Source organism: Aplidium turbinatum, chromosome 3 (genome assembly GCF_918807975.1).
Source record: "Aplidium turbinatum chromosome 3, kaAplTurb1.1, whole genome shotgun sequence".
Taxonomy (NCBI): domain Eukaryota; kingdom Metazoa; phylum Chordata; class Ascidiacea; order Aplousobranchia; family Polyclinidae; genus Aplidium; species Aplidium turbinatum.
Window position 1 is genome coordinate 11,628,407 of NC_137474.1, and position 27,656 is coordinate 11,656,062.

Sequence of the window (27,656 nt, forward strand, 5' to 3'; positions counted from 1 at the left end):
ACTTGAAAGTAGACTAAACAGTAGAATTATGATAACTGCACTGCAGATATGGCTGATGACGAATACGAGACAGCAGTCGGTACAGGCCTACTGATAGTCAGTGTGAACCAGTGGCGGATTCAGAACGTAATTTATGGATGGGCCTAGTAAATATCTTGGTGGGCCTTCGCCAATAATGCCACTGCAGGCCAGCATACAAAACTTAGTGTTACCGAATAGCTCTTACAAATGCTGTGAAATAGTGATGCCACCGACAATTCAGTGCCCAGGGGCTCTATCCACTTTTAGAATTTGGGGGGGTGATTTTTGGACAGTGGGATAAAAGTCATATCAACTTCTGGGAGGCTACGCCCCCCAGACCCCCCATTGCAGCATCAACTTCATTCTAATCGGAACTCAATCAGCACAGATGTTTCGTACAGTGAAGACATGAGCTCTTTCCAAGCAATGAATGTAGTCATCGAATGCATGAGCAGGCAGGGGTTAATACTCCAAGCAGCAAAATCCGACATTTTTACATTGATTTAATATCTGCAGACGTTAAATCAATGTCAAATTGACGGATTTTGTTGTCTGGGACCTGGCTCGTAGTTCAGGATTGCCAAATCAAAAATTCATATTGAAAAAATTCAAAAAAGTGATAACAGCGGTAATATTTTTTAAAAAAATTGATCAATAAAATATCACAAAATCTTTTAAAAGCCAAATGAGTGGGGGGGTGATTTTGCATTGATCACCCCCCTCACCCCCCCCCCCCCTTGGATAGAACCCATGTCAGTGCCACTTGATTGTTCTAGTGTTAAGCATTAATATGTTTTTTTTTCATGAATCTGATTTTGGGTGGGCCCACTGTCAATCTGGGTGGGCCTGTACCAACCAGGCCCACCCGGTAGATCCGCCCCTGGTGTGAACCTTGGGCTTGGTGAGAAATTGCCAGTTTCTTCACATCAGGTGTAAAGCCAGTGAGAAACATTCGAAGATCACCTCTTATGTCAAGTGGGTTTCGCTGTTTGGTATGTAGCAGAACAACACAGTTGAATCCCTTTTCCACCAGGTATGAGGTAGGAAATGCTACCACGAAGATACGAGCTCTTTGACGAAATCATTACGCTTGGCGGTAGATGGGTTAAACCAGAATGCCCCATAATAATCAAAACGCCCCCCTTAAGCCGAGGTAATCATACCGCCCCCCTGAAAAGTCAAAACGCCCCCTGGGGGGCGGTACCGCCCCCGTTGAGAACCACTGGTCTAGCCGCTCTAGCGAATGTACGCATTGACGTCACTGGGAAAGCAACTCTAACCATAACACATCTGATTGGCTAAGCAGCTGGTGACGTTTAGCAAAACGAGTGAGGATTGGATAAAACAAAGGCGTTTTTTGACATTTTTGAACCTGGGGAAAACAAATTTGATAGTTGCTTGCCTGAAGCCTCAGTGGTTGTTTCTGACAGGAGCATTTGCGTTAATTGGCATTTAGCCTATAGGCAAGACATGCGGTTTGGTGAGGACTTAGACTACTCACAAGCGTTATGAGTAATTCTAGTCACGAATACAGTAATTTTGAAGTTAAAATAGACGTGATAAAAATAATAAGAAGTTAAACCTAGAATTCAGTCATTATATTTTGCATAGTTTTCGCTCAGGTAAGCACTGCTTTTCTTGCTTTCCCTCACCGATCGTCACTGCACAGTAGCTAGGCTACACAACACATCATCGTGATTTGTTGAAATGCTTCAATACGGATACGACCCGTAACATGCAAGTATTCCTCTGGTCAAATTTTTTGTTAATAAAGCGATACTGTAAATCAAATATAGTCCACGATAGTCCACCAAATCTCCCCAATCCAAAGTGTTGCAACCATGCCAATATCCTTTCATTTAGTAGGCTAAATCATTTCTCTCTCGAGCACGCTTAAAAGTTTGTCTTTTGTCGCTTCTGCCTTTTTCCAGACCCCGCTATGTTATGGCATGTGATGTTGTTTTTTGCTTTGATGATAGGAAATATAAAACATGATGATGATTGTAGGCCTACTTTTTTCCGTTACATCAGTTCCATGCTGACTCATCCAAATTGTAATGATTCAGCTAATTTACACCAATCAGAACACCACACGGATATCCAACTTGAGGAAAAGTCTCATTTGGAGAAACTCGGTCGTTGTGTTGGGCAGGATAATTATAAATCGTGGTAAATAAGTACAGTAGCCTACTTACTGAAACCTAATTGCTTCGTGGAAAAGGTTCGAGTTAAATTGCCAAAATCATCTAATAGAGTATTGAGAAAGAAAATTCAGTAGGTGCAGTCATTTATCAAGCACAGTGTGGACTTGCCAACACTGTACTAGCCTGTTTGCTTTGCATGCATAATTGTGATTTAGTATTGAAGATACCCTAAGATAAACTTTTGTCATTGAACGGTAAATCTATATTTAACTTTATCTGTATTTTTGTAGCTATCCAAATCATATAAATTGATAGATAAATCAGGGAGTTTTGTTTTCTACAAGAAAGTTGGGTGGTTGTGTGATTTGTGCTTTGAATTGTGTTGTGAAAAAAATATGAAGGAAGGCTTAAAGAAGTATATAAAAGGAATTATCACTCAAGTACCCATTCTAATAGTTTTGCTTGATCTCCACTTTGATGGTAAGGGCTATGACACAGTGGCATCTTGTGTGTTGTTCTCTTCTATTGACTAGGCTGTTTGTAAAAAGTAACTTCTTTCTGTAGTAAATCATTTACAGTACGTACTACAGAACAGATGTGACGGTAGGTATAGTTCCGTTGATTGTGGAAATGTTTAATAAGTTAGCCTATATCTTCAGACTTTGACCTATCATTTCTTGAGGTCTAATTACTTTTAAAAGTAATATTTTGAATCAGTTTTTCTGTCAAAGTTTTCTTAAAATATAAACTTTGTTTCTTTGCTAATAATTATGTTGAGCTTGGCATTTGCTTATGCAGGAGCGTATTATTTACTGAAACTGTAGAGTACTGGTCACATTTACATGTTCATTTAGTTGCCAAACTACAGTGTTACATTGTTAGAGCTAATCATTACAGTAAAATATCTAGAGAAGTGTTTCATTGGGAAGTATGGTGTCATTGTCTTGGTATTTCAAAAGATGTCTCTGGTATGATGCATTATTGTTTTTTTGTCAATGCTTTCTATCAATGATTTTGTTCGCAGGTGTTGAAGGTGTTGACAAAGCAGAGTCTCAAAAGCATTTATCCAGAGGAAATCAACTTCTTAACGCTGGCCAGCTTGCTGAAGCTTTGACACACTATCACACTGCTATAGGTGCGGTGCTGTTACTTTACCTTTGTTTTCAACCACAGTCAATATTACATAAGTCTAAACAAGCATTTTAGTTGTCAAGACGCCATTTTCTCCTGATAAAATCTAAGAATAATTAATCTGTACTTGTTGGAATTAACTAGTAAATTATACATTGTCCAATTACGAAGAGAAGTCTGCATAGCTTTCACATTTTGTTCAATCTAGTTTATTTCATATGTTGTTTTTGTTTCTATGAAATAAACTGTTGAACTGATAGGTTGGAATCTACTAATTTGTTTTTATCTACTTCCATGCAATTGTCATCATATATCAGTGTTGATTTGCAAAAGCTTTAGAGTATTATATGCACAGTCTCGATTCTGTTTATTTTAAAAATGTACGTGTTCTCTTTAAGATAAATGATGATTGTTATATTTAATAATTTTGGAAAACAGTATTACTGAGTGGAGCTGAGATTTGATTTCAAACATTAAGTTTTTCAAGATAATTTTTAGGGATTTTTATAATACAATTCAAGAAAATCTGCAAATAATAACACCTTTTGTGATATTATATACAGTTGATCTTATAAGTAATGCATGTAATATTGTGAATCAATCTATTGCATTAAAGATCAAGATGAGAGAAATTACCAAGCATACTACATGCGTGCTACAGTGTTCCTTGCAATGGGCAAGGCTAGGTCAGCTCTTCCAGACCTAAATCAGGTAAAATATGATACCAACCCATGTATATTGTATATATTATATACGGTATATTATTTGTCTAGATTTTGCAAATAATTTGATGTTTTATTCCTTGCAAATCAATTTTTATATGTATCTGTTTGTAGGTTTGATCTTTTTGTGATGACAAATAAAACAACAATTTATAGAGGATTTAAAAATTCTCTTCAATGAATTGGACTGATTTTTTATATTTTAATTCAAAGGTGGTAAAATTACAACCAAACTTTGTTCAAGCACGATTACAAAGGGGAAACCTGTTTTTAAAGATGGGTAAATTCAATGAAGCCCAAACAGACTATGAAGCAGTCGTAAGTTCTTGAATTTTATTTGTTTTAATTTCAGTGTTTTTTTTTATTCTGGAAAGCCCGTTTTGCTGTTTCGTATGAAAACTAGTTTACAAATAGCATAGGAAATGATATGATTGAGGTTTGTGGATTATTATTTATTGATGCAAATTTAAGTAAGCCCCATACTCTGCAAACCAATGTTTTTGTCCACCAACCGTTGTCTGGTATTAACATCCTCAATCTTTCGATGATCTTATTGCAAATATATCCTTGATGAACTAATTGGACGATTAGCTTAATTGGCTGTTGGTGCATCCATCCTTTAAAGTTCTAAGTCAAATTTACAGACTTTGTCATCTAAGTTAACAAGCTATAAAATCTAAAAAAGCTATTGACTTTAAAGCATGACAAAGCTTATGCTTCAAACCAACTTTTTTTAGGAAGTTTGCTTAACTGTGACCATCCCAAACAGCAAAAGCCGTCATTTTAACAGTGATTCCACGTCTGCAAGATGTTGAAAAATGACGGATTTTGCTGTCTGGGAGGCAGTGAGTCATTGCTGCCAAGATTCCTGGATCATTCCAAAATGTATTTGAAGACATGTCTTCTGAACGTGGTGAAAATGGAACAACACGTTTAATCGTAGTCATCAACCTTCAAAAAAGAAGTTTCCAGTTCATGATAATAGTTTTTTTTATGTAAATTTCACAAGTTTTGTTGATTAGCTTGCACATGAGGATAATCAAGAAGCAACATTAAAAGTCGAAGAAATTCGTCCGCTGCGGAGGAATATCAACCACGCCAGTTCTCTTATGGAGGCGAATGATTTTGGAGGCGTCATAGAATTACTTAAACCAGTCATTGAGGTTTGTGTTCTGTTACATGTATACAGAATACTGTTCACGTGATGCAATTTTTGTATTGACTTGATATTTTTTTTATAAAGGCAAGGTTTGTGTACAAGCTTGTCAAATTGTAACATCGATTAAAAGTTAATGAAGATTTTTCAAAAATCTGCTTTCCGGGGTGTCTCATGATACGATACAAAAACGTTTTATTTTTATTACTGTGTAAAAGCAAGTTTTCGGAGGCCTATTTTCGAAAAATTTACCAGTAGCCTAACTACCAAAAACCTCTAGATGCTCTGTAAATATGTTGGTAATGCCAATAGCATTGTTTGAAATTCGTTAGAGTTTCAATGAATTCAGTTACGTTTAAAGTTGTTAAAACGCTTGTTTCAACGATTCAAATTGAACCTATAATATATTAATATACTTTAGATACCTGAAACTTGCAAAAAATAACCCAGCAAAAATTCAAGGTTTTTTGTTTCATCACAGTCTTGTCCTTGGAATTCTGAATTTCGAGAAACACGTTCCCTTGCTTTTGAACGGGTGGGTGACTTAAGGCGCGCCATAAGCGATCTAAAACCAACTACTATCCTCAAATTAGACAACACTGGCGCCTTCCTCAAGATGAGCGTGCTGTGGTACCGATTAGGGGAAGTCGAGCAATCTTTAGAGTAAGTCACCAATGATTTTGTTTGCATCTTTTCAGCACGAATTGATCGTGTTTTCTGTGTTTAAAGTTTTTGATCGGGCGCTGATGGCTGTTTGACGCCATGCAAAAAAAAAAAGCAGAGAGTCTGCAAAACTAACCAGACAACAAAATCCGTCACTTTTACATTGATTTAACGTCTGTAAATGTTGAATCAGTGTAAAAATGATGGATTTTGTTGTGTGGGATACTGCTTTGGATTTGCTAACTTACGTGTTGTGACTAGAAAAATAATATGGAATCGTTTGCGAAAAATAATCCGGTCTTGGTGCATCCAATCAACGTCGGTGACCGGGCCGCAAACTTTTTTCCCACGAACTTTTTGTTACTTCGCATAGAGTTTGTATTAATACAGTGTGAATGCAAACATTTTTTGGTGGCGTGTTTGGTTCAGTGGTTTCGCCTTTTGCCTTACATTTGTGAGGACATCGGTTCGACGCCCATCGAAATCAATTTTTTTTCTTCAAATTAATTTTTGCGATGCACAAAAGCTTTTCAAAAAAAGTAGGGTTAATGGGTTAGGGTTAATTGTTAGGGTTAATTCTTAATCAATTCGGAAAATCTTACTTTTAAAGTGACCAGAATCAATTTCTTTTCTCAACTTTTTTAAACTTTACTAGACTAGGTGTGTCTCCAGGCTACGTTTTTTTTCAAGTTCAATGTTTAGATTTGAACCTGGAGGGCGAAAATCGGCTGCTGACTTTGAAAAAAATGAATCGGTAAAAACAGTTACGCGCGCCGCTCGATAACCAGAAATAGCTACACTTGCAGAAATATGCAAATGAGACAAAAAGTTCGCCGGAAAAAAATTTCGCGACCGGGCCTGCGTTGGTGAATCAAAGCCACTACAAGCAGGCGAAACTGCCCAGATTAAGCTCTCAAAGAAACTTTCTCAGTTTGTGAATAATTACTCTCCCAATCCGAAGGTGTTACCAGTGTCAACTCAGATATAATTCTGCATTGTTTTCGCATCTTTTCATGCAAGTAAACAATTACTGTTACTTGATGTATCTCATAATCTTGCTTTAGCATCCTCAGGATCTTTGTCATTAAATATTTGCTGCTTTCATTTTTTCAGAGAAATTCGTGAATGCTTAAAGCTGGATCCTGATCACAGCGAGTGTTATGCGCATTATAAAAGTGTTAAGAAATTATTTAAAACCATGGAAGCTGCCAAAGCAAGGATGGCAGATCAAAAGTAAGAAAAATTCCTCAGTGCTTTTGAATTCAAAGTTTATGTGTGATTTTTCCCTATTCTAACTCAACCAAAAAACATATTTTTTTACGTTTATTCACTGATTGTATAAGCAAATATAATATTTCTGGTTGAGAATGATTAATATGATATTTACTATACATGTTCAAGTTCTGCAGATCTGTTCTGTATGAAAGTGGTAGGAACAAGGCACTCTAAATTCAAGTCCAATTCTCTTTGCTGGTATCACACACACGCAGAAACTAGATGCTTTGTTTCACGAAGGTTGAACTTGTAGAAAAATCTATCCCATTCAACACGGTCAAATTTTTTTAACTGATTGGACAATGTCGAATCTTCCGTAGTCTTACGTGTTATTTACCAATTGGTTTAATTTTACAGCTGGGACGAAGCGATAAATAAGTACAATAAGGCTTTAAGTCAAGAGTCGAGAATAACGCCTCTGACGATAGAAATTAAATTAAAAATCTGTGAATGCTACGTAAAGGTAAGTTAGTTTTCAAGCTGTTTTAGTTTTAAGAGAACGATTTACGCCTACTTAGTGTTAAGTTATACAAAATTCATTTTAAAGCCTGGCTTACAAATGCCTTATTTTTACTCCCCGATTAAAGTAGTTTCATAGATTCCAGTTTTGTGCCACCTGTGCTGCATTATCATGAATCTTTATTGTACTTTGTGCACAGTGTTGTTACTGTAACAAAATCGTCTCCTTTTACATCGATTCAGCGTCTGTAGCCGAAGAAAATCAATATAAAAAAAAATTACTAGTTGAGATACCAAGTAACAGTTGCATCAACTTCATTCCCTACTTTTTGTCAACGTTGTAGTCAAATAAGAACTTTCCTGACGCGTTGAGCGCGTGCATCAACCTTGCGCGTTCTATCCCAGCCAATGATAAAAGGGGAGCCTCTGTGCATGTGCTTTTGTCTCACATACACACACATTTGGGCAAATATAAGTCAGGTATTTTAGCCGCCGATTTATTCAACACTCTTGTAGTAATAAGTAGTGAAAAAAATAGTAGCGTTTTCAGACTGGTGAAATGCCGAGTCTCACCTGCTAAAGCTGAGACAAATTGATAAAATTACGTTGTAGTTCTTGTGAGTTGATAGCAAAATAGTTGACTATTTTTGCGTGTAATTTCTACGATTAGCACTTTCTACTAACCATACCTATGGGAATGGACACCTTCGAGACATAGAGGAACTGGAGCATAACGTTTTTTCGCGTGATGATTTGTTGGATAATCGTTGCATTAAGAAAATCTGTTTTACCAAATTAGCTATGTCATTCTACTTTGTGGTTTATGCTATTAACAAAATCAAGATCGCCGGATGTTATTTTTAAATTTCCAGCCCAATTGCTAATGAAAAGTAGCCCAATCGTCACAAGTAATAAAACAAGTCCAAAATATCCCAAATTTGCGCAAAATATAATCAAAATTGGAAATGTTGCTGTGAAAATGGAGCGAAACTAAACGAAAAATAGACCGCGACTTCTATAATTTATCCGCGACTCTAAATTTGCGCAATTTTGCGGAGAAACCCGCGTAACTGGCAACCCTGACAAGTGAGTGGGAACCGCCTATCTCGTGTTTCAACACCTACAGTCCTACATGGAAGCATTCAATCGAAAAACCAAGCAATTTCTTTATTGGTTAAAACGTAAAAGGATTTCAGAGCAACACTATCTAATAATTTTTGTCTGTCATGATTTTGTTTTCTTTTGAATCTCGCTCCCTCAAAATGAAATTAGTTTCAAACATCTCAAGTATTACAGTAGCTAGATTCAATTCAAGAATACTTGAGTAGGTAGTTGTTTGTATACAATGTAGTGACCCATAGTTGTGTATCTTCAGGCTAATATGCCCGAGAAAGGCATTTTTGCTGCTGACGAGGTGTTAACATTAGACTCATCTAACATCCCAGCATTACTTCTTCGATCTGAGGCGCAAACTCAAAGCGAAGATTATCAGCAAGGTAGACTGAAATATTGTAACTTTTGCAATGGTGCTTGCCAATCTTTTATTCGTGTTTTGTCAGTGTTTTTCGGTTTTTATATTTGCGCCAATTACGAACTCTGCAATGTTTTTGTCGGGATTAGTTCATTACTAGATTTCAACCAACTAATTCCAGTTTGTAAACCAAAATGTGGTATTCTAGAATGTGTCTTTGACAACTGCAGTATATCAATCGCAGTTACACGAGATTCAGTTTTATCTGGTTATTCTGGTGCGATAAATGAGTTTTTTGTTTGGATGCTTTTTATGATGCAGAAGTTGTTAGTGTTGTAGTTGTTGTTAGTTAGTGTTGCTAAGTATGGAATTTATTTTATGCTTTAAAGCACATTTTCATTTGGATTGTGTTTCTCTAATGTCATCATTATCATTGCAGCTTTGGATGATCTTCAAAAAGCAACACAAATCGACGACAAATATCCTGGTTTAGCGGAGAAAATTAAAAAAGCGCAAAAGCTTTTAAAACAGTCGCAAAAGCGCGATTATTATAAAATTTTGGGAGTACCCAGGTAAAGTAATGTGCAAATGTTCTGTTCTACTTTTTACAAGAAAAAAAATGTATTGTCGCTTGCTTGTATCGGTGGCTTGCATAGTCCGAAATAATGCTTGACCGCAAAAAGGACATTTCAGTTCCATTTATATTGCTAGAACGTACTGATGTGTGAATGGGCTCCTCATTCCCAGTGTTGTGTAACAGTAAAAGAACGAGAGAAAGTGAAGACGTCCTGCGCTCACCCACCCAAAGAAGATTTTACAAGTTTTTTTTATGCTTTCCCTGACAGCAAATCAGTTAGTTTTTACATTGATTCAATGTCTGCAGACTGATTTGCTGCTTGGTTTGCAAAAAACAACTGATTTGCTGTTTGGGTTGTTCATCAATAGCTTTCATTCAGCAATTTCATTCTATTTGACGTTGATTCAACGTCTGCATACGTTGGATGGTCCCCGATGTGTGCGGACGTTGAATCACTGTAAAAGAAACTGGTTTTGTTGACTGAGTAAGGTTTTTTTTTAATTACGTCATCTCCAATTGTGCTAGCTAGTGTTCAGATCAGTTGACAAAGAACTTAAAAAGAAATTTCTTTGTACAGAAACGCTGATAAGAAACAAATTATTAAATCCTATCGGAAACTTGCCCGGGAGTGGCATCCCGACAATTTCCAAGATGAAAAGGATAAAAAGACGGCCGAGAAGAGGTTCATTGAAATAGCCGCCGCCAAAGAAGTTTTAAGTGATCCAGGTACAAACTTTAGTTTTCGATCTCAAACAAAAAAGGACGTTCAATTTAAAAGTAGCCCAAGTTTTGCTTTAAAGAATTTGGTGTTCTTGATCTTCTCAGTTAAAATCACTGATTTGTTTAATTGTTATGTCCCTTACATTTGTCTTCAGAATGTGTTTTGTATTTTTTTTATGTATAAATTAGACTAGAGTGAAGTGCATTGTAGAAATAGAAAAGCCAAATCTCCCAGCTGGCAAAAGCTGCTATCTTTATGTCGTCTCAACGTCACCAGATCAATTTTGCTATCTGGGTTGAATGCGTCCTATGTGGTTTCAACTACTTGAGCCAATAGCGTAACCTATAGAAACAACAAGTAACTACATGTACTGCTGACGTAGGATTCTAGCTTACTGCTTGAAACTCGGTTGTATTCAAGCCAAGACTTGACAATGGTAGTGCCAAATCTTGCTCTGGTATACTCAGCAGCAGTGTGTTGTTATACAGCATAGATCAGGGGTGTCCAAACTTTTTGGCCAAAAGGTCCCATGCGGTTTGCGAATGATTGCCCGGGCCACTTGAGTGTTTACTGCTGATTTGTAATCTTAGAAATGGCTGCCTTATTAAAACACTCTCACCCAAATTCTAATCTTAGAAATGTGTATCATCCTTTTTTGCAATTATAAGAACAATAAACATAACAAGATGTAGTAAAGTCAACAAACTTTTTACTACACGTCGCCATTTTCAGAAGATATTTCACTGCTAAATGCATTTTGCACGAGTCTCTGATATCAATCAGATATACCTCAACGAAGCAAGAAATATTACTGACTGACCGACTCTTGAAGCACGAGTACGACGATTGTGTGGAAAGGATGTGAACGTAACAATGTGTAAAATGTGATGCGTAACAATGTGCATTGTGATACAACACAATTAACTTGAATAGTTAATAACACCCTTGCATAGAGACAATAGACTATTAGATAAAGAAAGCAAACGATAAATGCCAATTCCTCGGAATGTAAACTCGCCATAAATTACGTGGGCGATTAAGTTGATAATATAAGTCATTTCAAAAAATACCGCGCGGGCCACTCAGAACCTTCCCGCGAGCCATGGGTTGGACACCCCTGGCATAGATCAATAGGGCAATGAACTGACGTTAGAAGTCATGTGTTGCAGCCAAATCAATGATTTCGAACGTGTGTTTATTGACATCTAGTTACAGATGCTGAGCATTGTGGATTAGAAATGAAACATGTCATTCATTTATGCTTTTGTTATCACACCGCTCTCATGCACTTTTGTACTTGGTGGTATAGGAGTTAACACCTTCACATACGTGAGGAAATCTGTTTGCGTGTAGTCTAATGTTGAATTTTCCTTTCAAGAAAAATTTAACATCGCGTTCTAGACTTCTAGTCAACAGCATCAGACAATAACTTTCACTGCTTATCCCGTACGTTTTCATCATCTTTATGGTGCCCTTGAAGGTAATTTGATGATATTTTATCTTACAAATGTACAAACCTGGTTTAGACATAAACCTATACGTCGTTTTAAATTGACAGCATTCATCTTTTTTTAAACGTGAGTTTATAAGGTTGGGTTGTTATTAAATTGAAACTTTTTGTTCAATTTGCAAATGTAGAATTGATTGTAGTTCCTGAAGCTTAAAGTATGATATTAGCTAGTTTTGGACGTTTTTTGCCTTTTTAAAACTATTATATATCATCTTTCTAACATCACTAAACGTCACTATGCGTTTGTTTCAGAGAAAGTAAAAATTCTGAATGATGGTTTTGACCCGATGGACAGTGACGACGTGAACGAATGGGAGAAGGAACAGGCTTTGGGAAGGACAAGCACCCTGTTTGAATTCTTCTTTCATCACAACTCCAGGAAGGAAAACCAAAAAGACGAAAACACGTCTCCGTTTGAGGAACTCTTCCGTTCGTTCACGCAGCGGAAACCGGAGAGGTTTCACGAGCAAGACGCGTTTGAACAACAGTTTAAAAACCAGCAGCAGCAACAACAGTTCAAGCACGCGCACGAAGAACTATGGAAGCAGCAGCAAAGAGAGCAGCAATTACGCGACGCTCAGTTACGAGAACGCCAGCAACGGGAGATGCTACAAAAGCAGCACGACCTGAGGCAGAAGCAGCGGGAGTATAGGCAAAAGCAGGAGGAAATACTGCAGAAACATCGAGAAGCTCAGCTCAAGAAGCAGCAAGAACAGCCGTTCCAACAGCAAGCAAATAAAGGCCATCCGCAACGACCCCACGGCGATTTTGAACAAAAGAATGCGCAATATCACCAGCAAAAATCGCCTTACAATGAAGAACCAGCGCAACAACATTCCCAGTACCGCCAATTTCGTGACCAAAAGGCGTTCGCTGGCGGCGCTAGAGATCAACAACAACAACCTGACCCAAGGCAACAACAGCATTCTGATTACAGAAGCCAGCATTATCAACAATCTGAGCAGTCTCGTACCGGAAGCGATCAAAGACCTCGTCAGCAGTATCAAGGGCATCAAGAGCAACAATCTCGTCAGCAGTATAATCGCGATCCGCAATACTCAACTCAACAGCAGGGGCATCAACGACAACATCAGAACTCACCCCAACAACAGCGGGATCAATTTGTAAACCAAGAACAAAATCCAAGACTGCAACAAGCTTACGGGCAGAGTCAACAAAACCAACGGCAAGGCCATGGTGACGGACAACGCTCTCAAACGGACCACGCCCAGTTCAGGCAACCTTTTAAGCAAGGAGACCAAGTAAATGCCCGATCCGGATCAAACCAGTATGACAATCGTCGTCATCAAACATCTCGCACGGACATGCACGAACAACCAACACAGAAAAAGGCAAAAGGAAAACAACAATTCAAAAAGAAGACTCGCTCTGCGCAAGACAAAGAAGCGGCAAAACGGTTCACTAAAGGAACAGATGGAAAGTGGTATCACAAGGGGGACGACGGCAGGTGGAAGGTGCATGATGGTCCTCCGACTGATTCTCATTCACAGAAAAAGACCAAAGCGAAGAAAGCTAAACACACAAAACAAACTCAGCAGCACCACCAGCAAGAGCAAAAGAAGAGTGGGGCATCTGCAGAAAGCTACCAGGATGCGAATGGCAATGTCTTTGTGAAAGGCACAGACGGCAATTGGTACATGCGAGTACAACCTCCAAACATGGGCAAGCAAAGCCCTGAAGGTAAATCTCATCAGCAATCTTCGCATGAACCTAACCATCAGAAATCGCACCAACAACAACAGCAGGATTCAAGGTATAGCCAAACGCATCAAAACCGACAAGATTCTAGCACCAACACGGGGCAGCAGCAGCAACCACATGGACAGCAACAGCCGAAGCCTCCTCGTGACCTTCCACGAGGACTCTTCCGAACTGAAAGAGGACAAATTGCTGACCGGATAGGAAATATTTATCAACGTCTTCAAAACGGTCGCTACACTCTTGTTGTCCCAGCTGCCGATGCAAAGGAGCGTCTCAAGGAACAGCTGAGGAGTCACAAGCAAGCGGATTTATTGAGGCAGCAGAAAGAGCAGCAAGCACAAGCTCCTCCACCTCCTCCGCCGAAGCAAAGCATTTATCACGATGCAGCTGGCAACGTGTTTGTGAAGGATGCGAATGGAAATCTCATCCGGATAAAACCTGGTCAGCAGGAAAGCGCATCTTCCTCAAAGCAACAACCTTTTCCATCGCCTCCACCAACATCTAGTCCTGGGGATAAGTTTTCCCACCGGGATTCTAGCTACGCCCGAGGCCAGGAGAGATGGCACAGTTCATCTCAGCAGGGCAGAGAAAATCAAAATTACAATCAACAGCAGCAGCAAACGAGTCAAAACCGGCAACAACCGAACCAGTACGAAGGTCAGCAACAACGGCAAGGTTACCAGCAGCAGCAAGGCCAGCAATCCTATGCAGGACAACAGCACCAACAAAGATACCATGGTCAGCAAAGCAATTACCATCGATCTGCTCATCACACACCGTCCCATGAAGAATTGTAAACCACTCCGACTCTTTTCTGTTGGAAGTTCAAAGTCACCAAAAGCTGAAACAGTCTTAGTCAGTTCTTACTCTTAAGTCACCCCAGTGTCGTTGTGTAAGGGTTTATACCTTCGTAGCTTTTGCTAAGTATCGTTGTATTGTGACCTATGGACTTAAATTCGTTGGAAGGTTCAGTGGAGGTTGTTTATAATGTTTAACCAAACTTTAAAGATGAAAGACCACTGTAAATATCCAGTGTATTATTTGTGTAAATATGTCTGTTTTTTATCAAACCTATTGCCAACCTCTACTTTAAAATTTGAAAAAATCTCCAAGGAGATTGCGGCTCCTGCATGATGTGTCGTATTTATTGTTGTGGTATGAATTTGCGTTTTTATTTGCACAATTGTAGCGTTAACAAAGCCCGTAATGCCTGGCATCACTAAACGACATAGCCTAGGCCTACAACGGCAGATAAATCTACGGTTGCTAAGACATAGAGTTAATTTTTTTTTCTGGAGACATGCGTTATTTGTGCATGATTCTCTGTCAGAAATTTACGAGTTCATTTTCGCATAAATTACAAGTATTTTTGAGAGCACAAGTATGTTATTACCGCCACAAAATGACAGCATTTTCTTGCACTTACCAACTTCATGAAGATGTTTTCACTTATTATGTTTGGCATATTGCAACCAAAAGTAGGATTAGTCTAAGTTAGGCATTTCTTATGGGAGTAAAAATCGGAGCTTTTGTTATTCTTTTAGCTGTTTGAATTTAAGTATTTTTTGCGTGTTTAGACGCCTTGTTATTAAATGAACACGATATAGTTTTTGAAGCATTTGTTGAACCGTAAGTTTCTGCATTTTCTGCCAGTTATTTTTTAAGAAGCATTGTATTTTAACGTTATTGAAAATAAAAGTAAGTTGAGCTTTTGTCTGTGTATGAGCTTAATCTGAGGGCAAACGGACTGAAGAACTCATGTCTATGCCTCGTAGAAAAAAATGTATAAAAAATGTTTTTTTTGACAAATTGCCATCGTATGAAGGTTTTATTGGTGTAGCGATCGAGTTAAAAGGGTCTTTGCTGCTGAGAATCCCAGATGAAAAGACATTTCTATGTTGTCAATGAAAATTTTTTACAGTAAGTATATGGCCTAAATCTTAACCACATCAGTCACATGAGGTCATCATGTTTAATAACGCAATGTTTTGTTTGCAGAGAAGAGGAAGAAATTTGACCAGGGAGTAGATCCTCTTGATCCAGAAGAGCAACAGAATGGAGGAGGATTCAATCCTTTTCGTGGAGGAGGCGGAGGCTTTACTTTTCACTTTGGAGGAGGAGGGCCTTTCCACCAAGATTTTTGATTTCAGTTTCATGTGCCATGGTTGCTGTTCATTTCACTGTGAGGTACCGTACTACAGCAATCTGATGGAGTAATATTTTCAACGTGATGATGTTCTATGTCCCGTGTTCTATGTCCCGTGAAGATGTCCCAAGACATGGAGGCGTTTGTTTGTTTGGCGAAGCCGGTTGACTTACATTACAATTTATTTTTTTGTATGCTGATGCAGTGATGCTACTGTATTCTATTAATTTGACATCATCCCTGAAATCATTAATTAAAAATATCGCCTCTGACTTCACCTATTAGATTAATCGAAGCTGGAATCAAAAATAGCGTAGAGGCAACACTGTTATGGTTAGCAAATCGCATTTGCTCGGTAGGCACTTTACCAAGCAGATTTCTAATAAACCACGAACAATCAGAAGCTACGCTGTTCATGACGTCATCAAGGTTGCGTTTAGGAAGAATAAAGCAAAAACGAAACTTATTGCCAAATTAAATCATCGCTTTGCCATCGGTTGACTTGGCGCAGAGGGTCATTACATTAAGTCATTACATCGACGTGGATTTGATTCCCACCTCTGCTATAGCTCTTTTTTCTTCTGTAATTACCAAACAAAGTTCAAAGTAATAATTACACGTAATTCTCTGGCTGAATGCTGGAATGGTCACAATTGGACAGATAACGTAGCATCCCATTGGTTCGTGGTTGGATTGGACAGAAGTCCATGGATTGGATATCTGCATGTTAAAGTGCCTTCCCATTTGCTCGCTGTCCTAGTGACTACTCAGCCTTGTGCTGACAGCTTGGACGAACGTTCTCTGTACCATGACTACTTTTACATTGGTTTCTTCTGATTCCATGATATTTACCAAAGCTCCTTTCTAATATATATTTCTCTTGCAGGCTTTCTTGCTTCACACTCTCTGGTGTTTACTGCACTTAACAAATGGCGGATCTCTCTGATGTATTCCAGTGCTTTTGTTGCCATTGTGCACAACAGAGCATTATTCGGACTTCTAATTAATTTATTTTCCTTGAGAATACTTAGCTAATTTTATTTATCCATTCACTCGCAAATTTCTTTTTTTTTTATTTGTAGTTGGACAAGAAATTACTTGACTAGATGATGCAATATGCTCTATCCCAACTGGTAGAATACGTCATTTTACGTTGTTTCAACGTTTGCAGTTGTTGAATCATTTGTGTACAAATGGTGGATTTTTTTCCGCTAGGTAATAGTACCTATTTGTTGGCAGACCATTCCTAATTTGCTAACTGGATTTTACCTGAAACTATGCTTTTGTGTTGACATCTGATATCACTTTGACTCAGGGCTTAATTATAGCTGCTGCTCAATCCGGAAATTTCTGGTTTGTTCTGAGTTTTGTGACTAGCATTTCTGGTTTGTATTTAGCAGTTATAACTATTATGTTGCCAGTGGTAAAGCTTGTGTTTAACTTTTTTTGTCCATCGAAAAGCGGTTGGGTTTTAATATCACTTTGGTGCTTAAAGAGGTTGAAAAATCACTGTTTCAACGAATGTACAAATACGTCACTGCTTGGGATCAAAAGGTCAACTATGTCACAATGCATTGTGTTTCGCGTTGTGTATTTTTTGAATTGCCTAAACCTGAATTCCTGGCCTAAACATCAACTTTAAAGGTGTGTGCCGGAGCGTTTTTTCAATCTGCAAACGTATTTTCATGAATGCATTCAACGATCAAGCTTACTCTAATTTCGGAAAAACTTGTCTTTGATAATGTGCCAGAACAAACGTGTGAAATTCGTCACTTGCGAGTTGCGACCATTAATTTTTCTTGATACGTTTTTGGGTTACTTCGCAAAATACACAAAAACAAGCAATTAATCCAAAGTTGCTTATGCTTATCTTTCTACAGACAAGACCGAAAACTAAGCGTATGTGTTGTTTCCTTTTATGTGGCTTCACACTTCTTGAACGTACAGAACTGCGGTTTTACCAAGATTAAATTGGCCACATGTTTATCACTCAACAAGATGTAAGCTTACTTTTAAATACCACACGTCAGTTTAGATCAAATGCTGATCACCAAGCGCTGAACGCCTTGAGGCTGATTTTAGCCCCGATCGCAACATCAGCGTTTTATGACTCCAGCTTTGTCATTCAGAATAAGTCAGTTTCACGTTTCATTTCTGACCATCAAACCAAAATATTTGACTTGTCATCAAACATAGCATAGGTCTACTCTAGAGAAGGGGAGAAACGACAAAAAGCAGACTTTAACATAAGTTCAGCGTGAAATAAAACTAATCATATTTGTTGCAAAGCTAATGTTACTTATCAACATAGACAAAAGTCTGCTTGAGAACTCTTATAGATTGAGATAATATGAAACCAAGGAACTTTCAGAAATAATTAATTAAACTACCATTCAACGTTTTATAGGCAGAGAAAACTTTTTCTCAAACCGTAGAAAATTTCATTATCAGATCACCGCTTCAATTGAGAAAACCCGTTTGAGAAAAAGTTTTCTCTGCCTATAAAACGTTGAATGGTAGTTTAATTACTTATAGATTGAGTTTCGCTTTTAGCTGCATGATCGTTGTTTATTTCACAAGTACAGATGCAAACAACCTGTTAGCCTGATGCTGCTTGTTTGCTGTGATCGTAGCGGTTTGTGTTCCGAAAGCAGGTGACAAGCGAGCTCCGCTGCTGCCATAGCAAAGCCGCAGATTACGCTAAAACATGTCGTTTGTACCGTATCTCAGGAGCTCCGGACACTTCCTGAGAGTGGGGGGGGGGGTAATTTAAGCAGGGGCGGAAACAATTTTTTGACATCGACAGGGGCTTATTGGATTATCGCATCACCGATACTTCTGGAAGGTCGCTCCCCAGACCCCGTTCGAATTACTGAAAGCTTCAGTTTCTTATACAGCGTCTTAGGCTGCATGTTTCGCGCCGAAGGCACAAAATTTTTGCCTTTCAGCACGATATAAAATCGAAAAATTCTCTTAACGATTCTGAAATCACGAGCAAAAGCTTTTCAACACTTGGTACATTTTTTTGAGGTTTTGAGACAATTTTGACTAGAAGAGGGGACGTATACAAAATCTCTCTCTATATTCTTCCTTGGCCCAAGTCCTCCAAATTTTGCACTTCAGACGCTAAAAGGTTAGATTGAAAAGGTCAAAAGAGTTAAGGTCAAAGCTATAGGCTACCCCGGTAATCTATAACTTAATTTACAATTAGGTCTACATGAGTACAGCACGACAACCTGTGCCATAACATCCACAGTGAAATGAAACGTTTCAGCATCTAGGGTCTAGGCCTACATTCAACTCAGAAAAAAATAAATAAAAGCTAAAATGCATTAACTTTACAAGAACTGAAAATAAGGAGACATCTTGATCGATAGGCTACTACAGGAAGGCCTACCATCTGCGCCGTGTAAGAAATAACACTAAACAGAAAATGCCATAACACCAAGATAATACCTTGTGCCAAAAACTACAAAGAAATAACATTGATATAAACGAACACCTCAACTCAAACAAAACACTGTGTGCACTCTGCTTCTATTCTAAGCAGAACAGTCAGAAGTCGCCATGGAAGACTTTAAATCTTTGTGCGTTGTAAAACAAATTCTTTGCAGATTTCATCAACAGTCAACACTATTTCATCCAATAACACTTGATGGGCATGGCACATGACAATGAAATTGAGTCTTGAAGCAGTCATTGTGCTTCGGAGCCATGTTTTTAAGCGGCGTAGCGAGCTAAACGATCTTTCAGCTTCTGCAGAAGAAGGGCTATGCATTGACCAATAGCAATTTTACAAGTTTTTCCACACTGGCATAAAACTCTTTGACAATAATGAGTAGTCCCATTAACTTGTTTCGAACATCGCACTCATACTTGATCGGCCCAAATTTCTGATGGAAGTGGCTAAAATCTTGGCCCAAAATTTTCACGCCGAAGCCATATTATTTCAACTCTGTAACAGCACTGTCGTTGACTGTGCCAGATACTAAAACTTCTTTATGCTTTTGGTGAGTTTTAATTTCTTCGCCATTGAAGCGGTGGGTGAGGCCTTGCACTATGCTGCCAATAGATGCATAGAACTACCTTCTGTAATGAGAAGCGAGGCCAATCAGGCTATGGGAAGCACTTTGCTCACAGCGCCTTTTTGAAATTTGGACTTTAGCTAAGCCTAAGCTATCCACTTGATGATAGAAAGAAAAAGAAACAAAGACAATAATATCCAGTATTTTAAGCTACATAAAGAAATAAATCATAAGTGCCAAACAGCAAAACAAAAGTGGTGGGATGAACAGTGTGAAACTACAGAACAATTAGAAGCTACGCACAAGTCACGAGATATGCATCAAAAAGTTAAAGAAATGACTGGTAACGGAAAGTCAAAAACAAGAAATAACAATTGCATCAAGGATAAAGACGGACAAATGATTTTCGACCGAAATCTAGTGACGCGAAGATGGGAAGAGTATATTAGCGACCTGTATGGAGATGAGAGAGGAAATATTCCTGCTATTAATAATGAAAAAGGTGAACCAATACTGGAATCTGAATTTGATGAAGCCATAAATGAATTGAAAAACCATAAAGCTCCTGGTAAAGATCAAATAACAACGGAAATGATAAGAGCTCTGGATTGTGAAGGACTAAAACATATTTATAACTTATGTAATAACATCTACATGAATGGCCACATACCACTAGAAATGAATGAATCCATTCTTGTCAAACTGCCGAAGAAGCCAAAAGCCACACAGTGTACAGAATTTAGAACCCTTAGTCTCATGAGTCATATACTAAAAATTTTGCTGAGAGTTGTACTCAGAAGAAATAGAAAAATTATCGAAAATGAAATTAATGAAACTCAAAGTGGTTTTATGCCTGGAAAGGGAACACGGGAAGGAATTTTCAATATGAGAACTATATGTGAACGTTACAACCAAATCAATAAAGATGTTTATACTTGCTTTATAGACTATGAAAAGGCCTTTGACCGAGTTAAACACGAAAAATTGATGCAATGTTTGGCTGATACAGGTTTAAATGGAAAAGATCTGCGACTGATAGCAAATCTATATTGAACGCAAAAGGCGTTTATTCAGATGGAAGATGGTTTATCTGGTGCAATGGACATAAAACGTGGAGTTCGCCAGGGATGTATACTAGGGTGTACCATTTTTCAAAAAGTTTTTAGAAATTAGTGCGGCTATGTATCACGGGTTTCCACTTTTGTTAAAATGTATTTTGGTGGAGTTTCAGAATTTTCCCGCCAAAACTGTGGTTCTGCCGCCATTTTTGCAAAATGGCGGCCAGATGAGATATCATGAAAATCTACAGCCTTAAACTGGCGCAATGTGATCATGTAATATGTCGATTACAGGGTTTTTGGGGTCACAGAACACGAATCTGAAGTCAAAAACGCTCTACGACAACAATTTTGCAAAGTGAAATTTTACCCCTTGAAATTAATGGTGAAATTTTACAGACATGGACGCAACCTGACCAAGAATACCTCACGCCAGAATGAATAATCCTGAACTATTGTCAAACTTTTGAAATAACAACACGATTAATTTACAAACAAATTGAGTTAATCACTTTCAGACATGATCCATCCATGTTTCTTTTGCATGCTATTCCTTATCATCAACGCAATACCAGAGTTAAGCAAACACCCAATTCACTAAATTCTTGACGAATTTCTTTGACAATTGAGTTTGGTTAACGTAGCATTTTGTAATCTGAGATCTGTTCTCTGTGCCTTTGCACAACAAGCAAGAGAGCTTGCCGGTGGCTCTCGTCAGAACACCTGTCAATAAAATCAGTGAATAGCGTAATCCCGCGTTCCGCAATATCGTTGACCACCCTTACGTTCAAAGTGAATTTGTGTAGTTTCTTATAAATTTTAGAAGTTTTTCCATTCTGATACTGGCATTTGTAGCCACTCTTAATCAGTAAGTTCCAAATTGCTTTCCCAGTTGTTGCCTCCAGCAATATAGGCTACAAGCACCTTGCCACCTCCCTGAATTGGCTGCAGTCGTATCAAACAACATACCACCAATGGCACTATTCACTCTCCAGTCTTATACGAACTTTATTACGGCCTGTTCCTGAGATAATCCGGTGCCGTCTGGTATCTCACTCCCAACACCTGCTTCATTTCTGCATTATCTTCATTATCAAAACTAACGCCAGACACATATATATACACAGTTAACCGTTCTGATGAAACATATCCTCTCATTTTCATAATCTTACCGTCCCAGTAAATTATTTCCAAATCAGGGGCCTGGAACTCATCTCTGATATTTTGAGAGTGAGAGGACCTAGTCTTATTAGCCAGTACGAGCTGTTGTGGCTGAGATATTAGTATCAGACTTGTATGCCGGACGCTTGAGCCACAGCAGCCACGAACATTGTTCTTTGCCGATAGCTCAATCCAAGTCGATCAGATGTTAAAGCTGTAGGCAACATAATATTCATTTTCTTTCTCTTCCTTTCAGGAGTTTTCCAGTTGTTACTTTATGTTTCTTCATCTGCACTTAAGTCCAACTTCACTGTTTTAAGATTGTCAGCAACATCCTCTTTCTATTTCCTTTCACCAGCTGCACCGTGTAGTTTTTCTCTAGCTAAGTCCCATCTCTTCTGCAGAGCAACTGTGCACAATGCGCAACCTAATTGATCTCGCTGGAGCTGATTTTTCAGATGTTCCAGATCTGTCTCCCAGTCAATGATACCAGAATGCATGAGAATTGACTGCGAGGTAGTCTTACATATATTCAGAGCATCCTTGAGCTTTTCTTCCATATCACGCTAACGTTTTTTAAATGAATCACTTTTATTCCTCTCACGCCTAGCATCAAGTCCTAGTTGATACCAAGTTTCATACAAATTCCTCAGATGCCGGTCTATATCCGCATTTTTAACAATAACTTTACACGATTCCTTCTCTGTTCCAGATTGTTTCTCGTTCTTCTTGCTAAATACCAAACCCACGCCAAAATGGTGTTTCCATACCTGGCAAATTTCCTCCCTTGCTATAACGATGGATTGGTTGATCGTTCTGTGACTTTCGTCTCTGAGGAACAACAGCCTAGCTAGAACGTCAGAGCTTTTAGGAAGCTTAGAAACACCTAGTCTGTGCTAGTGTTCCCAATGAGGAAGTACTTTCTTTTTAGTGTTTGTGCCAATGACGGGTATGCTTCACCGGCCGTCTCATTCAGTGGCATAACTGATCTGAATCTTGTAACTTGGGTAGGACCACTAGCTACTCTTCGAGTCACTGTAGCTAATGATGATCTTCGTCGTGTAGAAGTAAGGCATTTACCCAGTTGGGAGAGTTTACTTCTGGTTTTCGAACCTTTTGGTCTGCCGTGGGGTACTCTGTTGCTGCCCATTAGTTAGTAAGTAGGTATAGGTTAGCAACTAAATATACAGGCTACTGTAGACTAGTTAGTAGATTTTTATTGGATTTGAAGTACACGAGAAAGTACATGTTCATTTTTCCCTCATATTGATTGATATAATCACACCGACTAGAAAAGTTTTTGCATACAATACATGCATTTTAATGTTAAAATGACAATAAGATGCTCTTTTCAGGTAAATCTGCAGTCCTAAACAGTGTGGTCACATCTATACGTCAAAATTCACTTTACAAAATTGTTGTCGTAGAGCGTTTTTGACTTCAGATTCATGTTCTATGACCCCAAAAACCCTGTAATCGACATATTGCATGATCACATTGCGCCAGTTTAAGACTGTAGATTTTCATGATATCTTATCTGGTCGCCATTTTTTCAAAATGGCGGCAGAACCACAGTTTTGGCGGGAAAATTCTGAAACTCCATCAAAATACTTCTTAACAAAAGTGGAAACCCGTGATACATAGCCGCACTAATTTCTAAAAACTTTTTGCAAAATGGTACACCCTAATGTATACTATCTCCATGTCTATTCAACCTGTATACTGAAATGATTTTCAGAGAGATTGATGGAATGGAGGGTATCAGCATAGGAGGTATGAACATATCCAACCTAAGGTATGCAGACGATACTGTTTTATTGGCGGAATCAACAGAAGCTCTCAAAACAATAATAGAAAAAGTGAACAATATTGGAAAGGAATATAACATGAAAATCAACATAAACAAGACGAAAACTATGATTATTACAAGAAAAGAAAATGTACCAAGTTTAAATATCACTATTGGCGGAATGCTGGTCGAACAAGTCAAAAGTTTTACCTATCTGGGACACGCAATAACTGAAAATGGCAGATGCAATACGGAAATATTGAGACGAATAGAAATAGCAAGAAACAACTTCGTGAAAATGAAAAAGACATTAACAACACGCAAAATTAACATCAACACTCGAAAACGAATTGCGAAATGCTATATATGGACTACACTATACTCTACAATGCAGAAACATGGACACTGTCATCACAAATGGTTAAACGACTTGAGGCATTTGAAATGTGGGTTTATAGAAGAATGCTTAAAATTTCATGGAAGGATAAAATCACAAACAAAGATGTACTATCCAGAATACAAACCAACATGGAAGTTCTACAAACAATTAAATCAAGAAAATTGAAATATTTTGGCCACATGATTCGCAATAATTCTATTCAAACACAACTACTAGAAGGAAAAATGAACGGCAAACGAAATAGGGGCAGACCACCAAGAATTTGGACTAATGATATTGAAGACTGGTCAGGACTTAACTACAAAACTGCAAAAGAAAAAGCTCAAAACAGAGAAACTTGGCGTCTCATTGCCTCCAACCCTCGACGAGAGGAATGATGATGATGAAGCTATCCACTTGCTGCTGAGATTCCTTGTATAACTGCATAAATTGTTCTTCATTTCTAAGACTCTGGTAATTAACTTATAAGTTTTCAACCAGTTCCATCATGTCGCTGATGGTATAAGACTTGATCTGCAACAGGCCAGTTATCTTTTCAAGTGGTTTGAATAAAACTTGGCAAAGCTGCAATGCAAAGTACGTGTTGCCTTGCAACAATTTGGAATAAAGGCTTAATGATTTCGCATTTTGGAAATTTTGAAGTGTGTTTAGCAAGGCTTTGTAGTTTAACAACACTGAAGAAATGGCCGGTACACGTGTCAGCCATCTTGTTTGCCACGAAGTGTGCAAGCTATGGTGGGATTCTTCCTGCAGGGCGATTTTGAACTTGCCAGATTGATTTTGCAAACTGCTTAGCTCCTGAACAATTCCCATGGCATTATGCAGGTCTCTATTGCATATTTGCGTTGTCTTGCGAGTCGGAGTTTCCAAGCAAACAACTAAAAGTTGTGCAACAAAATAAAAAAATTAAAATAAAACACAAAAGTAGAAAAAATATTAAAAATTAAATTTTTATCTCTACATTATAGTGGGGGGGGGGTAATTTTGCGTTAATTACCCCTCCACTTCAATTGGTGGGGGGTAATCACCCCCGCGCCCCCCCCCCCCCTCTAACGGAGCCCATGCCGTATCTACACACTTGTCAAATCTATCCAAAGCTGAGTCAGTCTCACGGCTTCTCAACTACTGTACAACATCTTGTGGACAAAATCTTGGTGTAACTTATGCCAGATGTGCGTGATCTATTTTGATGTGGCATATTATACGTTATATCAAGTAAGAAATAACCAACTTTTCGAAGTTTAATGTAGTCCAGCATCGCAACCCACTTATAGTCAAAAGAACATGAAACCTCGTTTAGCAAGTGCAGTTTAAACGAAGATTAACATACGGTATCAGTTGTTGAATATTGCAAAAATCCATCATTGAAATCACCTCTCTTTGCAGCAGGCTAAATGTTGGTTACGATTAAAATGGTATCATAAACTTTTTCAACCCCCCCCCCCCCCCCCCCCCCCCCCAATGAAAAATTCTAGCGTACGCCACCGGGCCTAGCTATAATTAGCCTAAGTCATAAGTCATAGACCGCACTTCAACGACAACCGGAAACTTTACAGTGTCAATCTCGGCTACCGGGCCTGCGTCAGTGATGCAAGGTTTCTATAAGTAGCCTATGGGTCTGGAAAACTGCCGGGATTAAGCTTTCAAAAAAGCTTGGTCGGTCCGAGGTTAAAGATTCCTAAAATTAAACTTAGAGCATGCTTCTATTAAATCAAGAATTACTAAATTTCTTGTTTACTATGAATTCAACAACAATTAATCGACAATTCCGCAACAGTAGGCTAATTTTTTACCAATTCAAGTTCAGTTGGCTGCAAAGTATAAGCGCCTGGACACTATAGCGTAGGCTACGATCTGAATCCGACTAGCGAAAGTGAAGTTCTGATTTCTGTGCCTTGCCCTTGAAGCCTGATTTCTGTGTCAAAACATTAGAGGAAAGGTTAACTCTTTAGAAAAGCAGGAAGTTTGTTGAAATAAAATCACTACCAACTTTTTGTGATGTTGTAAATCAAACAATTGCAGAGATCTTTCTGCATAATTGTTTACAAAAGCAGGCATGTCATGTCTGGCAGTCTGGACGCTCAAGTACAGTAAAAAGGCAAACAAAACAGAATCTGTTGTTTCGGCATAATTAATCTTTATTAAAAGAGCCTTTCTTTCAACAATATGTGTTCGGCAGCTGGCTACAATATCTCTTAGATAGACTCATCAAAATCCACGTCAAAGATAACATTTCAACGAGCGGAAATTATGTAAGATGATTATAATAAAATAATTGCACCACTGTCAGTCTTGGTTACGTTCTCTGATACAAAAAAAAAAAAGAAATTCCAAACCAGCTTACAGTATATTTGTGCTGTCGTTTAACAGTGCTATGAATAAGGTAGGCTACCATATTGTAGTTAGAACAAATGTGTTGCAATTTCTATCCATTTTTTTTTCGCTTCTTTCACAGTTGCCACGCAACTACCAGAAAGACTACTGTAGGATACAATGAAACAAGTGCTTGACAAGTGAAGCGGCTATGTTACGTTTAACATTACAGTAGTTTAACGTGAACAAACCAAAAATCAATCAAAACACATTTTTTTTATCTTGCTGATATAACCACTTGTGCTACTAAAAGTTTGACAGATGAAAGGGTCTAAAATTAGAAACAATTTAACTTAGGAAAGCTATATCGATTTTTCTGTAAGGTTCCTTTTCTTAGCCAGCTTAGTATAAATAAAAATTAAAGATGATTTGATTGATACAGAATTTAAAACGTGGCTAAACGTGGTCTTTTGCAATGCAATTTCTTTGCAAAAGTGACTGTTTCCGCTAATGTAGATACAACCTGTCATCCATTGAAAGCTGATGCAACAGCCCGTACAACAAATCAACCGTTTTTTTACATTGATTCCAATGTAAAAAAGTGGTTGATTTGCAGTCTGAGAGGGCGTAGGGCAAGTTGGACCTTAGCTGCCAAAACATAAACTCATGAAAATGCATTGAGCAGTGTTCAAGAAAATTGAAAGAAAAGGCAAAACGTTTGGAGAAGTGATAGAAAGTAGCTTGCTGCAACACAAAATGGAGATTTTTTAGTTAGAGTGAAATTTATTTTCCGGGTCTAGGCTGTCATAAAGCCAATCGTAGACCACCTACAGTAGAAACTGTATTTAATTTATCAAGAACATGTATTGTAGAAATAATCAACAGCAGTGGATTAGCATTGTTTTACTGTAATTCAAACGCACAAAGCATGTATGCTGCAATACTGCATAGCCTACAAGTATCAAGAAATAACTACAATGCATTTGACTTTCGTATAGCTTTAATCTAATCCCAACGTCAAGATATACGCCTATTGTTGTTATAGATTTTCTCAGCCAGTATTTCTGTCATTTTTTACGCATATTCAACGTTTACAAAGGTTGAATCTATCCAAAAACAACTAATTTGCTATGTGGTTTAATCAAATTAGCGCTTATACCATTTTTTCAGAACGTTTTGTTGTACTGTAACA

At 38.2% G+C, this 27,656-nt stretch overlaps 1 protein-coding gene across 1 annotated transcript; it reads left to right on the plus strand.

Annotated features, from left to right (window-relative positions):
• The first annotated feature begins 2,460 nt into the window (after positions 1–2,460).
• LOC145766549 (uncharacterized) lies at positions 2,461–15,716 on the plus strand. The gene is made up of 13 exons (XM_082578270.1): positions 2,461–2,645; positions 3,190–3,300; positions 3,913–4,007; positions 4,232–4,336; positions 5,041–5,181; positions 5,656–5,837; positions 6,951–7,070; positions 7,470–7,575; positions 8,947–9,067; positions 9,482–9,614; positions 10,197–10,345; positions 12,103–14,310; positions 15,571–15,716. The coding sequence occupies exons 1-13, from the start codon at positions 2,561–2,563 to the stop codon at positions 15,714–15,716; spliced, it is 3,702 nt and encodes a 1,233-aa protein (XP_082434396.1). The 5' UTR covers positions 2,461–2,560.
• Positions 15,717–27,656: the final 11,940 nt, after the last annotated feature.